At 39.0% G+C, this 23,868-nt stretch overlaps 1 protein-coding gene across 2 annotated transcripts in view; it reads left to right on the top strand.

Annotated features, from left to right (window-relative positions):
- The window catches only part of znf830 (zinc finger protein 830), a 61,871-nt gene extending 48,567 nt beyond the window's left edge, over positions 1 to 13,304 (top strand). Inside the window, exons 9-10 of one of the 2 annotated variants that reach the window (XM_012964521.3) lie at positions 11,968 to 12,044; positions 12,385 to 13,106. In XM_012964521.3, the coding sequence (XP_012819975.1) occupies positions 11,968 to 12,044; positions 12,385 to 12,413 (106 nt within the window). In that variant the 3' untranslated portion in view covers positions 12,414 to 13,106. Of the gene's footprint in view, positions 1 to 11,967; positions 12,045 to 12,384 lie in introns of both variants that reach the window. The other variant, NM_001004918.2, reaches the window with a different exon arrangement.
- The last annotated feature ends 10,564 nt before the right edge of the window (positions 13,305 to 23,868 follow it).

A 23,868-nucleotide genomic window follows, 5' to 3' on the forward strand; every position in this document is an offset into this window, starting at 1 on the left:
GCTCATTATAACAGAATACATTAATAGAATGGGGTAGCTGGGACCAAAGACTAAAATGCCGGATTATCATATGAAGCACCGTGAACGTGAGGATGCAGCACCTATCCTTTAGTGGTCATGCACACCCACGTTAGCAAAGCCCACAAGACTTGTCCGCTTTTGGAAATGTCAGCAGACGGTTGTTATGTCAAAGATTGCATCCTATTGAAGACCCTTTAAAACACAGATTACATAATGAAAGATTAGTGTTATAGAAAAAGATTTGCGGTTATAATTTGCGTTGGTTGCAAACTTACGTACTCCTAAAATGGTATGGCGCATTCTGAGGTGAATGGCAAAAGGGTATTGGAGTCACAAGCTGCCATGTAGCTGTTGCATTATATGACCACACGGCATCTTGCACTAAAACAACCTAGTATAGAAGATAATAAAAGGAGTAACATACACAAACACAAGAGCACTGCAGAGATGACACTGACATTAGCTAACAATAGCAATTGATTTCATGTCCACAATGTTTCAGCATTGGTGACCTTATTACTATTTTTAAACTTGGTCCAACACAGTGCTATAGTCTTAGTTTAGTGATATACTAATCAATTACTTATGCAAATTATCTACTGATAATGTCAAATGGAAGACAAGCATGTCATCTAAACACCACAACCAAAAAACAATATACATTCAACAATGCGTGTGTTAAATTATACAGTGGATCCAGAATTTGTCATAAAAAAATATTAACATATACATCTTGTGATTCATCTCTGTTGATTCTGAACTGTTTATCGTATAATTGGCCAGATTATCCGATAAATCTCTAAGTATAATCATCAAAGATATCTGTGTAGACTTATTTTCAATAAAAACATACTTTTCACCTCTATTGTCTACATAGTCAATTTATATTAGCACATACAATAACCTCACTTGTGAGCAAAAGTTGATTAAAATAACATTAGCTTTACTTATTTTACAAGCATATAACCATAATTCACAATGACGGAAATTTGACAGTTATGCCTCACTTGTTTCCGTATCCTTTACGCACTGTATTTGCGGTCCCACAAAATGCTTTAGATCAAATCACATTGCTTTTGATGAGAGAAAAAAATCTAGTTCATTTTTAAGCAGGAGATGCTAATAATCTCCTGAATCACAAGCATGTTTGAGGACTGCCAACGTATTAGTCTAGCTGGGGTTACGCGAGCTAGTTAGAGTAGAATTCTGGAGGGGTGGGGGGCTGTTCCTCTCTGTGGGGACTGTCAGCACTGTCTGTTTCTCTATACTTGCTATTGTTAGACATGATTCATTCTAATGCTCAGTTCACGTTCCAATTAACAAACTCATAACTTACTTGTTTCTTCTTTAAAAAATTCATGCATCTTTCTTTTACTACCAGTACTCTGTTCTTTTGTATTAGAACCTCTGTCTTACCAGAACATTTGCAACCTTTCCTTTTAACAGCACACACCTATAGACCTTCATCAACCACAAAAACTTGCATTTTCTTTTCTTAAAACTGTTTCTATACATTCCTTGCGTGTCCTAATAGTAATCTAAAAAGGTACCTATAGATCTTTAGGTCATTATTCTTACAATCTTTTTCTGAGGTTTTTGACATTTTCTGCTGGAACCTCGGCTTATAATAGGGTCAGAATTAACACGATTAGCATATCGAGAGCTGTGATTCTCTGATATTAGATTCCTCCTGATTTTACCAGGCATGTATCTGTAGCTGAGGGACAGCTTTTGTAGTTGTTGTTTCTTTTGCCGACAATATTTTGCAAAATGCCCAATTCCCCTGCACTTAAAGCATATGTTTGTCTCTGTTACTATTTTTACTGTCCCTCCTTTCTTTGTAATCTCCCCTTCCTTTTTGGTTCCTGTCTTCTATCTCCCCCTTTCTCCTGTCTGACTGCATACACATCTTCTGCCTGATATACAAGAACTTGCCTTTTTCTTTCTTTCTTATTTTGAAAATGTCTTTCAGCATGTCTGGCATATTCTAGGACTGAGTTTAGTCTCCCTATCCTGTGATCAATCATATGTTTTGTAACAGCTACTGATTTTAAGCAATGTTCCTTTTAGGAAGGCATTTGTAAGTTGTTGTTCATATGGGATATCATTTACCATGCCTCCTGCAGGTACGTCAATGCCGCTGTGATTGTCAAACACTTCTTTTAGTCAGCCATAGTAATGGTCAACTAGTTCATCATCATTTTGGGTACATTTATTTATCTCAACCCAGTCTGGTGTTTTATTCCACTTATTTTCTAACTGGGCTATATTATTTGTTAAATCGGCGGCATTGTGTGCTATGACAGCATTATTTATATCTAATGCGGTCCAATTTTCACACACGAGACACCAATCTGGACCCAATATCTGCCTATATACCTGTTCTGTCTCTGCTCCATTCAATTTATAACTTTTAACAAGACCATCCACCCCTTGTAGGAATCTTTGCATGTTTGTCCTAGGGTCTGGTATCCCATCAGTGACCTTTCGGACATCGTCTAATGTCTAAGTTCTATAGACTAACATGGTGAGGCCCTCATTATCTTGCCCATAAAAAGGATTGGGGACCTCAATCATGGGATACTGGCCTACAGATTGGGTATATGGATCCATATGGCGGTTAATTTGGCCCAGGGATTCCAGGGTATTTTGAATTAAGGGATTGTTCACACAGATCACACTAGCACACAGGTCAGACTAGTGTCACAGCACCCCAAAGTCCAGCCAACACTCACAAACTCATACACAACTTGCTGCCACCACACTCATACATCTTACACTGGCGATGAGAGATGCAAACCACACTGGTAGAGAAAGGGTTAAAGTAAGGAACTGACACACACACTCTCCTTACCAGCAGTCAAAGGGTTAATCAGCATACAGCATGCAGAGGGCTAAGGCACACAACAACAGTTACACACTCGGAGGGTAGGTACGTTTTAGAGCATCAAGGACAAACTTATTTAATTTTATATTTTAATATTATAAAAGGTATAACAGTGCATATATAAAATAAGATGTTACAAAAAGGACATACAATAAAATAAGTACAAACAGTTTTAAAATAAAAGGGAAAAACATAGAAGTCCTATACTATACCAAGCAAAGTTCTTCTAGTCCTGGAGGCAAGGGGAAACCACGGGATAAACCTCCAATCCAAATTGGTCCTCCAAAGTATATCAAAATATAGTCAGAAGAGCTGACTATTTATCCCAGTTTGCAGGGGATCAGGTAACTGGACACCCCCCCTCCCTCAGGAATGCAAGGGGTGTCACCATTGGCAGGACACAGTGTGAGTTTTATGGCCTCCTGTGTATGGACTGAGTGTATGGACTGGACCAATGATACAAATGTCCATAACTCCTTGTGGGAACATAATAGAAAGATGAAATTAAATTCATCAATTCTAAATGATCCCACTGGTCCCATACAGACTAAACATCACTACTGTGTGACCTGCCCCTGCCCAGATATTCCTATCTGACCAACCGAGTGCCCAAATCCAATGATGTTTGGACTTGTATGAAAGGGCATATTAAATTAAACATATACTCAGGTTTTGGTACCTCTAGTATAAATGGTATGGGTTCTGGGACAATAAATGTTTGGTTATGGTGTGACCTCCACATCACCTATGATGGGTCCCAATGTGAACTCTGACGTGGGCTTTCACTCCCCTCCCATGGCATGGCTCTTATCATCCAGGGATTAGAGCTGGGCATTCCAGGTTGTGAGGCCTTTACACATGGCTGGTTCCAGACCCTAGTGACTAGAGGCCTGTTATATATCTGTTTCTGGCACATAGGGTAAGATATTTGTGATACCTTGGCCTGCTTGAATTAACCCTTACAGGCCTGTATCATGACAGGGCCCCTATCCTCCGCCTTATATACATGGTTGTATCAGGCTGTTTTAGGTTTACTTCTACTTCATTCCTTTTGTCTCGCCTTACAGCCTCCTCTAACCATCAATTGGCTATGTGTAAGCCTCTCTTTTTCTGTTTTCTAACATTAGTACCGGCATCTTTTTTGATAATCTCAACTAGAACTCTACATTTGTCCTTATCTAGTATAGAATCAAAAGCATGATCCTTTTTCCATTCCTTTAAATACTTAACATTTTCTGGGTCTTTATACATGGACTGAGTGTCCTCAGTCATATCAATGGTACCTTTACAATACTTATTTGCCATGATTATTAATTATGTATGGAATTCCCCCCAGAGCTGTGCACTCACGGCCTCCTTGGGGAAATGACCAAAATCTCTTTTTTAATTCCTAGTCACACTTATTCACGTACCATAAGTTCACAACACCCAATGCTACAACAGTTGGGTGAACGTACGTACGTTATGTCACTCAGTTTGACGAACACATCCGAGTGTGTCCGGAGCTGTTTTTCCCCGTAGTCTGTGTGCTCAGGACTATGGACTAAAAACCGGTCCAGACCTCACAAGTAATGTAAGCACAACTATCCAGACCAATAACTGGTCTAGACTCAACATGTAATGCAAATATGACTACTAGACCGGGCGGACTGACTAGTCATGTCATCAGTCTAAGGAATTTATCTCGTTGGGCACCAACCCTTGCATTTTAATATGACTACACACCTTCTTGGATGATGATGACACAGTCCTATAACCCACATGAACTTAATGGTACTAGAATAAGAAAAAGAGAAGGATTATTCACAAGGAGACAGAGAGAACAATTCACACATTACCACAAAGAGAGAGAAACAATTTGTACGTTACCAGATTCCGTCGGTTCTGGGCACTGTTCTTAGAAGCCCGTCACCCGTTCCAAAGCAACCTGCGGCTGGCCTCTGGTTACAACAAGAAGTTGGAGGTCTTTCAGGGAGAGAGGAGAGATTCGGTCTCCGGTTGTCCCGGTGCAGGCGCCCAGTTGCCTGGAAGGGGTTGTTGGACTTCCGGTTCGAATGACCAGCTGTTAGGAGAATTTCTCCTTACATAATACTTTCCAGCAGGACTTAGGAATCTGTAAGGTATTTATTGAAAGAGCCACGCGAGACAAGCTTACAGTAGCCTGGTAGCTGTCTGTTTCAAAGGTTGTCTAACTAGCACATGCAAATGACAGTATTTATACCCTCTGAATTATTGCATTTAGACATATCCAGATAAGTATCAGAAAAAAGCAGGCTATCTATTCCGAGAAATAGACCGTTTTTACAGGTACAAATATTTGCTTCAGTTGCTAGACGAACTGTTACATCGTGACACATGTCTTTTACCACATGTGATATATTTATAGCACAGAAGGAGGCCATATACTAATTTTTAACATAAGCAGTTTGACACTTATATAAATTCCGACAATACATGCAGACTCAAAGTATTAACTCTTTCGTTCCAATATTAACTCTTTCATATTTCATTTTTCCAACACAGACTTCCTCAGGGGCATAAAAGTTTTAAGCTTGCATACTTACACTTGAGCACAAACACCATAGATACTGGCACAGCAAGGCAGTTGTTGTTTGAGTTTGGATTGGAGGGTGCTGTTCCCTCTTGATACTGTGCACCAGGCTAAAGTTTTTTTGGAGGAGCCAGGGTGTGCTGGTGAGTTTTTCTTTATCCACAATACTTACACTTGAGGTCTCAATAGATCTTATTGGGCTTGACTAAAATTGAAGTTGCGCAACGCCTGAGGTCAAAAACACCTGTTGGGGCTGTGATATAGCTCCTGCTAGATATATTTCAGCTTTGGAATCTTTAACTTCAAGACCACCATACATATATGTAGTTTTTAATTTTTCTGCACAAGCAGTGGGTGTGATTTTCTAAAATATTATTGTACTGCTCAGGTAGATTGAACATCTAAACTTTGGCAACAATGTTCCCTCATTCCTCCTTGGCTTTGTGCTCAAAGAAATTTTGTTCGCACAGGTAACCTTGATTGATGATAACAGGGCTGAGATCCAGCAGGTTTTATAAAAAAAACTGCTTCCGTAACTTAGGTTTTCAGATACTATGGTTCATTTTTAAGTGATTTTGATATTGCATGTTATTGCCTGTTACAGCACATATTTAAAGGAAAAGTAACGCAAAAAATTAACTCTAAATATATCCCTTCTACATTTTATTAACATATGTATCAGAAAAAAATTGCAATATGATAAGTGGTTTTTGAGTAAAATACATTACCACTGATTTATTGGGCAAAGCTTGAACAGCAATCTGGCGACTGCTTGATTTCCCAGTTAATGCGGAAGTTCATTTGCTGCATTCTTTAGAGTCGGAGATTCCGTCCTGTGAGTGATTTATTGGGGTTTTCAGCGATGGTGCTGGGAGAGGGATAGGTAATAAACCATTTCTTCTTCCTAGATAACACTGTCTGCCTGTAGGAACAATCGCTATCTGAGCCTGCGCGGGGAAAGGGGGGGGGGACGGAGGGGGGGACGGAGGGGGGGGGGAGAAACCCGGAAGTGTGCTACAAAAGTAGGGAGAGAGCTGCTTCCTGAGCTATATAAGGTTAATTTTCTTAAAAACCACTTATTCTATTGATATTTGGCTATGTTGTATTTGCTAATCAAAGTATTTAGAGAGGATATTTTGAATGTGAAAAAATTGTGTTACAGTTCCTTTAATGGGCAGTATACCCCCTTGTTCAACATAGTTTACTAAATAGGGCTTGTGCTGAACATATATTTTGCTTATTGTTTTAATTAACAAAAATCTGATTTTTGTTATTCCTTGAGCTAAACAGGGAGATTAAAGCAACTCCATGTTTGGTTTCTGCCTGATAGATAATTATATTACCAGTACACAGATAATCCACCTACATAATGGACTTCTGTTTATCTGTACACTGCTAATTCTTGTCCATTTGTGTCTAAAGGTGGCCATATCTGCCTATTTGGCTCCTTTAGACTGATTCAGCAGCCCATGTATGGGCACCTCTGACTGGCCTACCCAACCAACATCTGGCCTAAAGTTGTTGGATTGTAATTGTTGGATCGGGGACCACATCGGCTCGTTGATGCAAGCCTCGGTCCGATTATACCTATGCCCACCATTTTAGTTTGAGTGGATTGCAAGTGTATGGCCACCTTAAGTTGGTCTTTCACTCTGCAGTGCATGCCCGGACTGGAAGAAGCCAAAGAAGATTGCGGTGAATGACCTTCTACAGAAATACCCCAGGCCAGTGAAGTTTTGTGTAGAACAGAAGCACCAGCCAAGGGTAGCAGAGATTATAATCACTATCTTATATTTTGGCACCCCCAAGTGATTCGACTTATAGCTGTTGCTGCTCTGCTCATTACTGGCTCTTCTGCTCTTGCACCTGGCTTGTACCTACCTTTTCAACTTTGCTAACTTTGTAATAAATTAACTTGTTTGGCTTAAGACTATTCTGTCTGATCCATGACTTTGATATGTAAACTCCAGCCTTAGCCTATTCCTTATTTATTTATTAAGTGTTTTAGCTGGAGGTATTCATACCACAATAAGGAGAGGCCTGAAGCTTTATCGTTCCGGGTCTCCCGTGATGGAAACCCAGCGGTTACTCGGTCAGTCATGTCTCATAGAGTAAAGAGGGGGGTATAAATCCAGCGTTGCAAGATGGATATCTTCATATCTGGGTGTGACATGCACTCCCAGGTACGAGTTATGATCTTTTTTCCAATTGTATTTAAAGGTGGACTGCAGGGCTTCCAGCGTTGAGGGAGCGATGTGGAAGGGGAGTGCTTCTGTTTTGGTCACATTGATCTACTGTACATTTCTAGGAGCTTATGTTAAGAGGGAAGAGAGTTTTGTGGGTTGGTGAGTGTCATCCGCGAAGAGGGCAATTTTGTAATGGTCAGAGCTCACTTCTACCCCTTTGATGTCTGGATGGTTAAGTATGTTGGCTGCTAAAAGTTCTATGCTGAGGGCATAGAGGAGGGGTGACCCTGTCTCGTGCCGTCGTCTATTCTGATAGGAGTGTTGGAATGGCCTGGCGATTTTAGGGAGATGATAGAGTTGTTGTATAGGACGTCTAATACTTGGAAGTAGGGACCTCATAGGTTGAGGTGCTGGAGGAGGGCAAATTAATATGACCAGTCTGGGCAGTCAAACAGCTTCTCCGCATCCAAGCTTAGGATCAGGGCCTTTTTTTTCTGCCTATTCAGTATGTTGATCAAATTGATCACCCTTTTCGTGTTATCTCCAGCTTGGCAGCCTAGTATGAAACCTACTTGGTCGACACTTATTAGCCTTATAAGAATGGGGGCTAAGCAGTTATTTTGGAAAATAATTTAGGTCTGTGTTCAGTAAGGCCTATCGCCTTACGAGGCCCCTATCTCCAAGCATTACACTCCCTATAAAACAACCCTACTACCTCCCTAAAATTGCCAGGCCACTCCAACACTCCTATCAGAATGCACAATGGCACGAGACAGGGGTGCCCTTTGTCACCCCTCCTCTATGCCCTCAGCATAGAACCGTTAGCAGCCAACATAAATAACCATCCAGTCATCAAAGGGGTAGAAGTGGGCTCTGTCTATAGTTTGTGCAGATAGTTAACCCCTCCTTTGGGGATCAGTGTGACAAAGGATGAGAGGTCTGTTGGGGGAATCAGTGTCCCTTGGAGGTAGCTGTCATACATTTTAGTGAGGTGGTGAAGGAGAGTGCCCTGGAATATTTTGTAATATTTGTAAGGGAGCCCGTCTGGGCTTGGGGCCTTGCCATTGGGGAGAGTTTTGGGGGTGGCAGGCACCTCTTCCTGTGAAATTTCTGCATTTAAGTGTTCTAAATCATTCTCTTAAAACTTGGGCATGTTTGCTTGTTGGAAGAACTCCAACAATGGGGGGCTCGGTTAGGAGGGTCTGTAATCTGGTTCTGATTTAGGTTATATATTGCAGTGTAATATTTGTGGAATTGAGCAGCTATGTGATCAGGATTGTAAATTTGTGAGCCTGAATTGTTTTTCATTGCAGTGATGGTAGAGTGGGCTTTTTGGTGTCTCAGTTTCCGTGCTAAGAGGGTGTATTGCTTGTCACCTTTAGTAGATTTGCTTGGCTGCTTTCTCAGCTATCTTTTCTTTTTGGATTCGGAGTTGGTTACATGTATCTATGATCTGGAAAGTATTGTATCTGACTGGTTCTTATTGTATAGGGATTCTAGGCTTTTCAAACTTTGTTGCTTTTGCGTTTGATGCTTTTTCCTGGCAGAAGATAGGGCTGTGAAGTGTCCTCTCATGATAGCCTTATGGGCCTCCCATAGTTTAGCTTGAGATTGGACTGAATTTGTGTTTATAGCAAAGTATTCTTTCAACAAGGCCTCCATCTCCTTAAAGGACCAGTAACACAATTTTTTTACATTAAACCTATGCCTTCTACTCACTTTTATTAGCATATTTAAAATACATAAATGTTAATAGCATAAGTAGATTTTAAATAAGGACCATTACCAGGTATTCTCAGGGCTCAGGCTGCAGCACTTCGTTTGACACACTTCCGGGCAGCTTCCCCCTCTACCCCCGCCCTCTCCCCCGTACAATGTCAGCAGTGCCCTCAGCTCACACAGAAAAACAAACAGAGCAGGAGATAAGAGGGCCTCCGTCTCCCAACCCTCTCCCTAACCAGCTGGAAAATGCAGAAAACTAACTTCCGGTTTTAACAGGAAGTCGCCACATCGCCTTTTTCAGCTGTGCCCTATACATCCAAGGTAATGATTTTTATTCAATAACCACTTATATTTAAATTTCGGTCTGTTTATATATGTTAGCTAAAGTGTATAAAATGTAATTTGCAATGTAAAAAAATTGTGTTACTTTTCCTTTAAAGGTTTCAGGGTCATGTAATATGGTGTCATTAAGCCTCCAGTGTGGTGTTTTGGGTGGAATAGTGTGTAGATCTAGAGTTAGTGTCTGAGGTGGGGCTGGGAGGTCAAAAAAAAAAAATCAAGTGTGAACCTTATGCTTGGGGAATAAAAGGTATATTGCCGACCAAGTGGATTATCAATACACTTTAAATGATGGCAGGTGTATGCTGACTCCTATTTCACATGATTTTGAATGTGATTGCTTAATTCTGAACAAAGCTACATCCCCAGTTAGAAGAGGGTGTGCACACTTATGCAACCACATTATTTTAGTTTTTTTTTGTTTTCTTCCCTCCACCTAAAAGATTTCAGTTTGTTTTTCAATTGAGTGGTACAGTTTATAGGTCTCATTAAAGGTGGAAAAAGTTCTGAAATGATTTATTTTTGTCTCATTTTTGTACAGCACAGGAACCTGACATTTTATCAGGGGTGTGTAGACTTTTTATACCCACTGTAGGTGATTTGTTTTGTAGGCCCAGAGCTGCGAGGAAATGTTGTGCCCTATCTGGGTTTTGCAGGCTATACTGTATGTTTGTCCATGCTGTTGTACAATCAATTTGAAGGGATATCCCCAGCAGGTGGGGTACTTTCATGTCCCTTAAAAGTTGCGTAACTGGCTTTACACTCTTCTTTTGCCCAGGGTGATTGGTCAGCAAATATTTGGACTTTATGGTTCAGGTAGATAATTTCTGCGGCAGTGGTTAGAATCAGCGCTTTTTGTTTAAAATAGTGCATGCAGGTTACTATTACCATTATGTCACTGAGAGATTTGGTTGAAGGAGATTTTTGACCTAGGGAGCAGTGTGCCCTATCAAACTTCCATTTGTCTGGGCGTATGTTAGGGCATATTGTAGTGAAAAGCCCACTGAGGAAGTTTTGTATGTATATGCTGGTATGTCTTCGGGTACTCCCCATATCCTAAGGTTTTTGCCTCCTAGACCCATGTTTTTAAGTTGTTGGAGCTCGTCTTTGAGGAGCGCATTTTTCTCCCCTAGAGTAGATTGTCGCTGTATAAGATCGTCAGTGATGGATTCCAATTTATCTGTGCGGCTGCTTAGTTCAAAGAGCTCAGTGTGGATGTCCTTAATAGCCCCCGTGTAATCACTTTGGTTAAAGCTACTGTGAGGTTGTCTTGTGCTGATACATGGGTTGTGCACAAGGTGACCGGTTCTGGTTCAATGGGATATCATCACCCCTTGCTCCTTTAGTCTCCGTTTTCCCATTATTTTGCAGCAGAGGTTCTCCTGGGTTTTGTATGGTCCTGATTGCATTAATCCAGCTGATGCAGAAACTATTTGTCGGGAGTTTTCTACACCCAAGGCACAGAGCTCTCAAAGGACACATCCGCTCTCCACTATGTCAGGCCACGCCCCTGATGAATAAAAATCTTCATAGTCATACTGCATTTAATAGCAATAACATTTACAAATAACTTTAAAACCGTTGAAGTTTTGTAATGTATATTAGAAAAATTCTAAGAAGCCAATTTTCTTTCATTATTGCAAAATCAAACTTTTTTTTTTTTTTTCATTATGCAAAGTCCAATTTTATGTCAATGTACAGTGAATAGAGGGTAGGGCACTAGGATGTAAGTAAACACATTTCACATGTGAATTAGGTGTCTAGGTGGATTAACTCCAGTCCCTCAGCATGGGGAAGTAGAAAACTGTTAACAATGAAAGTGGTCAAATCGGTACTACAAGAATCCACACGGCCAAAAAAAAAAGTGAAAAATATATATTTATTTACATCAACATTATATTACATCAGGTCAGTTTCTTGTTTCATGCCAAGGTACACTTAATGCAAGCTAAAAGGAATGCATAAGGTTTCTGAAATGTTGAGATATATATATATATGTAATCAAAGATTCTTTTAGTAAAATTTGCCATTTTTTTGTTGTTGACAGAATCCATCTTTAACTTAGTTTTGAGTTGCCCTAAGCTTTCAGTTTTTAGATGATGATTTCTACACATTTGTGCTTTATGTTTTTGGGTACCCAGTTCCAAAAAGTCCTATAGTGGGACTTGACTTTTGTCTTTTTTATAGAAAACTATTTTTCATTATTATGGAATATTCTAAGATTTTGTTTTTTAAATGTTTGCCCAACCCCTGTTCTGTAGGTTTCTGATGCAATTGTCGCAGAAGAGGATGAGGAAGGCAGGTTGGATCGTCAGATTGATGAAATTGATGAGCAAATGTAAGTATAAATATTATGCTGATGTATGTTTTATATGCTTTCTTGTTTTTTTATCTCAACCATTTTCAGTTGTATTCCTTATTGGTGAAGATTTACCACAAGCAACAAATCTTCTCATGTGCCATCAACCCCATAGGGTGGAAATCTCAATTTCTAATTGGTTTTGGAAACAGAGACAAAACAAGTACCAGTTAATTCACAGTAATTTACAATTTGTAATGTTTGGGAATAGTGATGAACACAGTGAGTCTTTGCTATTAGTAGCTTATTTGGGAATAATTGCTTCTGCTTCTTATTGCTAACCATCCAAACATGTTTATACAATTTTGTTGCTTTCTAGTGAATGTTACCGTCGAGTTGAGCATCTGAGGGACCTAAAGGACACCTTGCAAGATGCTAAAATGGAAGTTTTGAAGTCAAAGTCCAGTAAAAAATGGCAGGAAGAGATTGGTAGTGATGATGAAGAAACGCTGCCATCTTTACTTTACAAAAACTGGCGTGATAAGGGGGCTTTCCTTTAACATTCTTTATCAAGAGAAAGGCATTATTGATTGCATTGTCTACCATGTGGTGGATGTAATGTGCCTATGAAACGACTTTGTTGACTTGCAGTTATGTTCTGCAATATTCTGCTATAAAGCTCCTTTGATGCAAAAGTTACCAGTAAATTTTACTTAAACCATATTAATTCTTTGTTGCAATTTTTCGTATTTAAACCAGTTATACATTTTGCATAAGTTGTATGACATAGCCCTAAGCTGTAAAAGTTGCTGATAATACATTATACAATATGCTGCTAAAAGCATGTAACATATAAAAGTCTTCCAGACAGATTTGGCAAATACAAAATCAATTAAATAGTCACCATAGCAAATATCCTTCTTTTTGCTAAACTTCATAGTCCCATGTTAATTATTGTTCTCATGACATTGTTAAAAAAAGTTAAGTGCTATATTTTGTACATTGTTATTTTATACTGTGTGCCACTGGTATATTTCTGTAACAAGTCTGTAGTATTTTTGTACAATAATAGGTTTTGAAGTAAATTATTCTTAAGCCTTCTGTTGTTTCCAGCTTGAGCTGCCAAAGCTTTAGTCATTGCTTATGACTATATTTTCTTTACAATAATTTTACAGATTTCATGCATCCTTTTAAACCAGAGCTCACTGCAGTTAATGAGCAAAAGCAAGATGGTCCACATTGTTACGTCATTGCAATTTATCACTTTAGTATTTTTAGAATTAAAACATTGATAAACGTGCCATGTTTTGCCAGTGCCATCAGCCTTTATCAATTATGTTTTTACAGCAAGGGGCACCTACCTTTTGTTTGTACATTATGGTGTGCTGTGATTTAACCTTTTTTCTGCCAACGACGTATGAGAAAACTTTGTTTTTAGTTTCTTTTCCATAAAAACTGTTTATTTTGACAGTGTGACTATTGGATCAGATATTCTGACCACTAATTACACTGTCATGTTACTTATTTTGTTGTTTCACTGATTTGCACAATTTTTGTGGTTTTATTGCATTTTATCCCTGTATAAGTGTTCCTGATCTGTTTTTAGCATAGCTTTGCCATGTGTAACTTTGGTGTACAAAAATAACTTTACCTATTTTGAATTCATCATAATGTGTACTTTACAAAAATATATGGTTTTCTGGGGGTCTGTGTATAGTTAGGGGCAAAAGCTGAGTTGGCAAGCGAGAAATCCATATGCGCTATTTTCATTTTGGGGTCAGTACATACCACAGACTTTAGTATATCTATGCATATTGGGCATCAAACTTGACTTTGTACGCAAGAAATTGTGTAAGATAAATGCGGCAAATTGCAACATTTTTAGGCGATTTTCTGAAATGTCATACAAATCTGCAAACTTAGGAAAGCTTTACACCTTGGTACTTTGGAGCAAAAAGAAATGTGTACCCATTATAGATTCGGGGGAATGTGTGCTTTCCAAAAATATATGGCTTTCTGGGGCGAGTGTACTTTTTTGTAGCATTATCCCACATAAAGGATGTAAATGTGTTGATTTTGCAGGAGCTGAAATGATAGATCATATGGGGGTATGTTCCCATTGGGGCACCTACATGCCACATACTTAGGTAAACCTATACATATTGGGCATCAAACTATTCAGTGGACCCCTGGTGTTCATGTTTAGGGTGTTTTATTTGGTTACTTTATGACCTGTTGGAGATAAGATACTATAGACTGGAAGCTTTGAAGCGATTTTTTTAAATTTTTTGATAAAAACCAATAACTTTAGGGAAGCATTGCGACTTAATAGTTTTGAGTAGACAGACAGTTCTACCTATTCTGGATTCCCCAAATCTGTTCTTTCCAAAAATGTACAATTTTCTGGGATAAACCTTCTGTTAGTGGAATTTTTGGTCTTGAAATCTAAAGTATGCAGCTTTCTGAAGCAGCACTTTGGAAATTTAGTAGTGTACTGCTGGGAGTTTTTGACCAATACAAGTGAGAAATCTCCATAAAACCATATATATTTGGTATTGCCATGTTAAGGAGACATGGGACTTTCCAAATCAGTTGTATATATTCGTGCATAAAATAATTTTTGTTTCTAGTATGTGTTTATATTATGGAAATTTTTTTTTTTTTTCATTTTTAGACATTTAGAAGCCTATATCTTGTTACAGAATTGGAATTACACCAAAATTCTACCATATTTTGAAAGCTTAGGTTGTCCTGAAAAAAACTATATATTGTTTTCCTGGGTAAACTAAAAGTCCCCCCAAAGAAAGGCTCTTAAAGTGAAACAGTGCAAAATGTTAAAAAACTGTCTGGCAATACAAATTCTGCTTTGACCAAAACGGCTGGCAGTGAAAGGGTTAATATGATAGATAATCTCAGGAGAAAGTTTAAGATTACGTCCAGTGACTGAATATTTGCATGTAGGAAGGACTAGTTAAATGACCTGTCAGTCACCTACACATTTGATTCTGTGCAAATCGCACAGAGAGGGAATAGAACCAACTTTTGAACGCAACTTGTGAATTGAAAACTGTTCCTTTTGAAAAGTAATCTCTATAGATACTGTATATGACTATATTGTCTTGAACTGAATTCTGCTTGGTTAACAAGCTATATCACCTCTTGAGAGGTTTGTTTTCTCCTCTTCCTGTCATGTGTCCTGCACCACACAGTTATTATTTCATTTAATTATTTCCTCCCACAGCCCTACCAGAGTCCAGTAGGGCTGTGGCAAGCAAAATGTAAGCATTTCCTCCTACCGGAGGAGAAAATGCTTACATGAAATAACATAGAGCAGGATACAGGATAGGTAGAGGAGGTTACATAGTTATAGTTAGTTATAATTACATAGGGTTTAAATAGGGCCATAGTCCATCAAGTTAAACCCTTCCAAGTAAACCAAGCACACACAACCTATACTTACCAATCTATACACTCACATACATAAACTATATATACAACTACTAATACTAACTGTAGATATTAGTATCACAATAGCCTTGGATACTATGCTTGTTCAAGAACTCATCCAGGTAAAAGAACACCTCACAAGAGGCGATAAGCATGTACAGTACAGGTATAAAATCTGTTATCAAGAATACTTTGGACCTTGGGTTTTCCGCATTAGGAATCTTTCTGTAATTTGGATCATCGCAAATTGAGTCTTCTAAAAATCATTTAAACATTAAATAAACACAAAAAAAACTTGTTTCCCACCTATATGGATATATGCAGCTTAGGATGAATTATAAGGAACTGTTTTAATATTACAGAAAACAAAACAATTGCATTTTCTTAAAATGAAGTCAGTGGGGGATGGACATTCTGTCATTCTAAAAATTTCTAGTTAACAGGTCTTTAGATAAGGGATCCCAAAGAACCTTGCTAAAGAGGAAGTTAGAGTGTATATACAGTGGCTTGCAAAAGTATTCGGCCCCCTTGAACTTTTCCACATTTTGTCACATTACAGCCACAAACATGAATCAATTTTATTGGAATTCCACGTGAAAGACCAATACAAAGTGGTGTACATGTGAGAAGTGGAACGAAAATCATACATGATTCCAAACATTTTTTACAAATAAATAACTGCAAAGTGGGGTGTGCGTAATTAACATTTTGGCACCCCCAAGTGACTTAGCCTTTCCTTCTCCTTTAATTACAATGAATTATAATTCCTGGGGATCTTCTATCCCCATTAGTGCAGAAAGAAATTTGAGGTGGTTCAAGGTTCATTAGTACTTACAGTAACAGCAGTAGGAATATTCAAAATATTCTCAGCAAACATTGGAGAGTATTGTTGATTAATGAGAATTTGAGGTTAAAATAACCAGATCAGGAAGAGGTATGCTATAGCAGAGGACATAATTTGAAGGATATTCTATGTTACAGTTATTTTGGAAATCAGACTAGGAGAGATAGAATAAAACACAGAAAGAAATCGCCAGCGCTCGGTCTAACCCACGCTGTAGTGTTGACCAGCTGCTAGAAACACTATTGTGCCAGCGCTCGGTCTAACCCACAATCTGGAGTTGACCAGCTGCTATAAACGATAAAAAACCATTAATTATACACAAAGAGAAAGAAAGTTTGCCAGCGCTTAGTTTGCCTTTAAAAATAATTTTTACAAAAAATGAGGTGTTAGTACCACACTTTGGCCAAAATATGTAAGCTCACGTGCCACGTCAAGGCCCCTCATTGTACGTGAGTCCTACACTGTCGGACAGACTCAAAGTCATTAGACAGTGTAGTACTCACGTACAATGAGGGGCCTTGACGTGGCACGTGAGCTTACATATTTTGGCCAAAGTGTGGTACTAACACCTCATTTTTTGTAAAAATTATTTTTAAAGGCAAACTAAGCGCTGGCAAACTAAGCGCTGGCAAACTTTCTTTCTCTAGGAGAGATAGAATAAGTGGGGCCTGTCCATGTGGAGAGTGCAATATGTGTAATCAAATGTTTACGAAAAAATAATTTTATCAATAGATTTGGGAAGTAATGGTACAAGTTGGAGGTGATATATCCTTGATGGGGGGGTATATATAACCATTTTTTAGGTTCTGACCCCTTTAAGAACCACCCCTTTAAGAGAGCCAACACAGGGTTAACTAGCAGGAGGTAGTAGGCTGGACAGCCGAGGGGGTATAAGGGGGAAAAGGCAGTTTTGGTAGGAGCTAAGCCTGGAAGTAGGAGCTGCACATGTGCACTGATTCAAAAGCACCTGATTTTCCTGAGATCTCGTCATCTGCTGTAACCCAATAGTCCTTGGAAGGACTGCTTTTATTTTCTGATTACTGTTACTCTAGTCTTCTTTCACTGTGTACTGCAGCTCCGTCTGTGTGTGTTGGAGACAGGTGTGCTGCTCATAGTAGTGCACTAAGCACCAACCACACCTTCACATCATTTTTTTTTATTTGTGTTTTTTTACTTTGCTACTGTAATTTATAGAGCCCAGTGCTATTAGTCTAGCTGTGTTGGGGACTGGTGTGCTGCTTCCTAGTAGTTCACCACCAGCACCAACCAGAGATCACTTTTGTTTTATTATTATTTTTTTGTATTTATCTTATTATTTAGATATTAGATATAGATATTTAGATATTTATTTAGACATTCTGTCTAAAAATAACAATAATAATTCCGTGTCCAGAAACATCACCTGAGTGACGTTTTTCCACCAGCAATAATATATCCACTACTGTATACGTTGCCATTGCAGGCCTTGTTGCCAGTGTCTTCTTCAACCAAGTGCCACCTAGCTGTGTGAGCTTTTTCACATTCTGTCTAAATAACAATAATAATTCCGTGTATAGAAACATCACCTGAGTGACGTTTTTCCACCAGCATTAATATATCCACTACTGTATACGTTGCCATTGCAGGCCTTGTTGCCAGTGTCGTCTTCAACCAAGTGCCACCTAGCTGTGTGAGCTTTTTCACATTCTGTCTAAAAATAACAATAATAATTCTGTGTCCAGAAACATCACCTGAGTGACGTTTTTCCACCAGCAATAATATATCCACTACTGTATACGTTGCCATTGCAGGCCTTGTTGCCAGTGTCTTCTTCAACCAAGTGCCACCTAGCTGTGTGAGCTTTTTCACATTCTGTCTATACAATAATAATAATAATTCTGTGTCCACAAAACATGTTGTACAATGCTTTTAAGGGTGATGTCACTCAACATTCCAGCGGCAGAGGTGCCAGTAATCCTCCCACAAGCACACCTGCAAGGACAATGCACTTTGGCCACTCTGTAACATCAGTCAGAATATCCAAGGCTATTGTGATACTAATATCTACAGTTAGTACTAGTGGTTGTATTTATAGTTTATGTATGTGAGTGTATAGATTGGTAGGTGTGGGTTAGGTGTGCTGGGTTTACTTGGATGGGTTGAACTTGATGGACACAGGTCTTTTTTCAACCCTATGTAACTATGTAACTATAAGACATGCAAAGTTTTTTCAGTCCAAGGCAGCGCCAGAACCCTTCTGGATCCACCCTCAGAGAACGCCTCGACTGGCAGGTAGCGGACTACCTGGCATTAACTGCAGATATCGACACTCTGAGGAGCGATGAACCCCTGGACTACTGGGTGCGCAGGCTTGATCTGTGGCCAGAGCTGTCACAATTTGCCATCAACCTCTTGTCTTGCCCCGCCTCAAGTGTCCTCTCAGAAAGGACCTTCAGTGCAGCAGGAGGGATTGTAACTGAGAAGAGAACTCGCCTAGGTCACAAAAGTGTGGATTACCTGACCTTTATTAAAATGATGAGGCATGGATCTCAGAGGGTTACTGCACGCTGAAAGACTTGTTCTGACTCCCCATGCAGCTGTCCTTCTCTGCACGCCGCATGACTCCACACACAGCTGTCTTTTAGCATCCTCCTCCGCCACCGTACAAACTAGGGTGCAAATCCTACTGGTTTAATTTTAAGCCAAACTTTTTGGACAGGTAAATCCTGAGTTTTTCTGAATATTTTCAACATTTATATAACATATTTTTTCTAGCCTCTGTGCTTCAGTGGCTGCGGCAACAAAAAAACTAATATTTTCAGCATTTATATGCCATATTTTTTCTGGCCTCTGTGCTGCAGTGGCTGCAAAATCGTATCTTTTATGGTCACCGCAGGTGATCAATAAAGTAGACCAAAACTGGGCCCACACTGCAGAATCAGTGTTTTTTGGTTCACTTCACTGTATATTGAATTACCTCTGCCTGACCATGCGCACAAGCACAGTGACTGCTAAACACACCACTACAGAAATATTCCCACCGACATGATGAACGTCCTGGAGGTGACAAGCAACTAGTAAAAACTATTATTCGCTCACTTGACGGTATGTAATAAAGGGGGTGAACCTTTATTAATATTAATAATTTGTATTAATTGACATTAACTGTTACTGTTTACCCAGCAATATACATAGAACAAAAATATTGTACCTTGAACACTAGACAATAGCTGTCCCAAAATCTGCTGCTTTTACTTGACTCAAACCTAAGATTTGATTCATATGTCAAAGCAGATGTATATATTGTAAATCATAAAATCAATAGAAAATCCACCGTGCTACATTCCACCCCTTGATTTACAAAATATACTGATTTGATAATAATAACCAACAGTATACAAATTGGTAAGTCCTCTAATACAGATAACATACAATGCTGCATTCAATGCAATATATGCATTCACTGGTTGTCCCCATTACCCTAAACAAATAAACAATTAATGACTGTAATTCTGACTGAAGGACACTACATTTAACAAAAGATTAAACAAATCTCACCTACATCCCAAGTCATAAAACACCTCTATAATGATTTCTGTCCAGTGAGAAAATCTGTGTCTACTTGTAGATACATATCTTGGGCAATCATGTGGCAAACATGTATAGGCACCCCTCTTGCTCTGCATTTTCATTATAGGCTATCAGCTGCTCAAAACAATTAGGCCCAGGGCAGGTTTCATTGCAGGCTTTACAGCTCACATAGTTAAACAGTGCTTCTTTGATAAGCAATATGTTTACTATATTATGTATCTGCCATGCACTTTGTTTCTACCTAACCCCCTTTTATATACCAAATGGCAACTGAATTCCTTTCAGCAGAATTGTAGCCTCAGTACACATTCTGCCAATGCTTTTCCAAAATATGTCTATCACCAGTAGCCACAAATTCCACCCATAAGGCCACAAATCACCCAGGGCATTCAAATCACTTGGGATGATACTATCAAGTCTAACAGTGACTTCTTGTAAACTAACGTGTCCCTCAGCAGAATTGTGTATTAACTTGTAGTCTTTAAAAGGCTTTCACTTCAATCATATAGAGTTGTCCAAACTCTCTTACAGCCAACATTCAGCTAACTCCATTGATATCATAGTACTAACTCATAAAATTACATTACTCTATTCACACTTACAACAATTATACCATAATGCTTGTCTACAGACATTGTTAGTTTCACATAGCAATTTTTCCCTCAGGATGATAAATTACACTCTTTCTGTTTTTTCAAAATAGGCCCTGATATTTCAAGTACACAGAGCCCCAAACAGCCCCCACCCGGCCAATAAATAGTGAGTGTCTGTGGTATCTTACAGCAGCCCCTCTGGCATTTACCTAAATTCACAGATTGCCAGTGGCTTGCTCTATACTGCAGGTTCACTGCACAATATTATATACCATAGGAGATATACAGTTCAGCTGTGCTGCCTGTGCTATAAAACCCACTAACTAGCACTTTACAGTTCATGTAACAAGCCATTACATTCCTATTACCATTAGTACAATAATGTATGCAATGCTAATTTCAGCCTGTAGAAACAGTTGAACAAAACATAAGTATTAATTTATAAAGTCCAAAACCAATGTCCATTTAAGTTTCCAGGTCACCATTCAAATGAATTCCATGTTCTTCAATACTTTGTTTGTTGACTTTGTTACTGATGTCCATTCAAAATTAACAATGTCCAAATCCTTGTTTGCTGTCAATTGTTTTGCTATTAACTCATTTGTTAATGCACTTGATAAACATCTATAAAACAAAAGATCAAGGCAACATCAGTTCTTAGCATTTAAGATCTGTTTTGTCAACTTTAACAACTTTCTTAATTTTGTATTACTTTGTCAAGAATTTTTCAGTCACTGTCACATTTAAGTCATTGTCACAATTAAGACAAGACAAACCATAACAACATGCATGTGGGCCCACACATTCTCAGAAACATACAACAAAAAGTGTTAAAAACTTTCAAGTTTCATTGTTAAACTTTTTTTTTAACAAAAACAGACCTGTCTTAAGGCCTTTACGCACAAATTTGTGCACTTAAAAAAACAAAACAAAAAGTGTCAAAAATAATGGATCCATCAACTCTTGATGCCTGTTATTAAAATCCATATTAACTCAAAATAATCAGATTCTTAAATCCTGGAACAGAAAAACATATGACATTAACATACAGTACAATTTAACACAATGTAACATTTATTTTGTTTCTCTATCTTGAGAAATAAATCACTCCCTTAGTCTCTTTTACTTACAAGAGTTCTTACTTTAACTAATACACCATTTTCTTCTTGTTCTGTCCCTTTTCTATGGTGCTTTTTACTCAGAGTTCTTACCACATATTTTTGTAAATTCTATCTCCATCTCCTCATTGTGTGCTAATGAGGTGCCCAAACATTCTCTCATTGTGGCTAGCTGATCTTTAACTGCCTGCAGCTCAAGCTCAACCGCCTCCTTTTGGATTGTCTCCTCCCTGAGCGCCTGAAAACACAACCAACCCAACTGTGCTGAGGACATCTGCTCCTTGGAACACATAGACAAATCCAAATTCAGCAACAGGTGATCGGGGTGAGTCACCTGAGAGAGTTGCTGATCTCCTATCGCATCCCGAGCAACATGGGTCCAGGGTCCGGAACTAGCCCATGTGGGAAGGTTGCTCGTTTGATCATCTACCCCTCTAACTTTGTTTTTCAACCAACAGAACATTATTGCTAACTTTCAACAGTATGTTTGCCCTGCACAAGCCACTACAATACTGCCACTACACTACCATACAAAGCTGCACTATAAATTCTACAATTTCTATACAAGTTATTACTGCACTTCCCAGCATCAAAAGGGTTAATCCTGCCGACTACGCCAAATGTAATAAAGGGGGTGAACCTTTATTAATATTAATAATTTGTATTAATTGACATTAATGACAAATATTAATAAATATGCAGGATCAATGATTAAGCCTTCTGATAGACTGTTAGTGAGCAATAACTTACACACACACAAGTAATAATAGAATTAAATAGATTTACTTATCTTTAGTATGATTAGTTACAAGTATAGCCAGTTCTGCACAATTCAGCACAATCGGGGAGCCCCACAACCTTTGGTGCAAGACCTTCAGGTTCCCGATAACCAAGCGATGATCCAATTGTCCCGGCACTCGTTCAGGAGTCCTAGGCGAAGCTACCGACCCATGGTGGAGGCTCCTTTTTATAGTAGAGTTCTTAGCAAACCCCCAACACCAAGTGCTGACTTGTGTACAAACTTTTGTCATGAACAAAACCTATTAACTAGACTTAGAAGGCCTTATTTGTTGCTCAAATAAGTTGTACATAAAGTGTATTGTCTATATGCTGTCTGTTTGTTTATTCCAAGGATATTTGCTGGGTAACAATACCTGTGTTTACTGTTTACCCAGCAATATACATAGAACAAAAACATTGTACCTTGAACACTAGACAATAGCTGTCCCAAAATCTGCTGCTTTTACTTGACTCAAACCTAAGATTTGATTCATATGTCAAAGCAGATGTATATATTGTAAATCATAAAATCAATAGAAAATCCACCGTGCTACACGGTATCATTAAAGCTTTTTACGTTTTTTTTCGTTGCAGTAAACGCAGCGTTTTGTCTTTGCGTGTGAAGCGGCTGTAACCTTTACACGACTTGATTGGCATGTTGACGCCGGACGTTTTAAAGCAGTTTATTACACAAGTTTAGAAATGTAGTGTGATTTGTGCTCTTTACAGCACAAAACGCAACGCTGTGTCAACAACGTATTTTTCAGACAAATTTTTGCCCTTGATCCCCCTCCTGCATGCCACTGTCCAGAAATGGCTTTTCTAGGTTTTAAAGTTCGCCTTCCCATTGAAGTCTATGGGGTTCGCAAAGTTCGCGAACGTTCGCACTTTTTGGCAGAAGTTCGTGAACGGGTTCGCGAACTTTTTTTGTGAGGTTCGCTACATCACTATTTGGGTGCTGAACACAGGCTATTTTCTGTCCTTTTGCTGCTAATGAAAAGCCTTTTTGAGCAAGGGCAAGGGCTGCAGTTCAGCTTCAGCAGAGTATGGAAATGCAGCAGCAGTCTACAGATGCTCAGTTACTTGCCTTAAGACTACCATGAAGCAAGCAAACCAACCTGGTAAGCAACCCAAGTCACAGATGCATGACCTCATCCATTTGGTCACCAAGTGGCTACAACCTGAGGCTCTGATTGGTCCCCAGATGGTGGAGCAGATCGCCACAGACTGGTATCTTTGGTCCCTCCCTTTTGACCTACAGCGCTGTGTGAGTCATGAGGACCCCAAAACTGGTCGAGATGGTTGAGCGGTACACTGCAACTGAGGAATAGCTTCCTCCCCACAACCAACAAAAACCTAGCTCACACCAGGAGAGAACCTTGCCATCTGGGAAAAGTCTTTCACAGGATCCTGAAATGTCTTTCACAGAATTCCTGAAAGAAAGTGGAGAAATGTCCTCGCCAGAGGCGTAATCAAGTTCATCCTCCCCATAAAAGGGGGGGGGCAGTGTG

Source organism: Xenopus tropicalis, chromosome 6, assembly GCF_000004195.4.
Source record: "Xenopus tropicalis strain Nigerian chromosome 6, UCB_Xtro_10.0, whole genome shotgun sequence".
In the NCBI taxonomy this organism is placed as follows: domain Eukaryota; kingdom Metazoa; phylum Chordata; class Amphibia; order Anura; family Pipidae; genus Xenopus; species Xenopus tropicalis.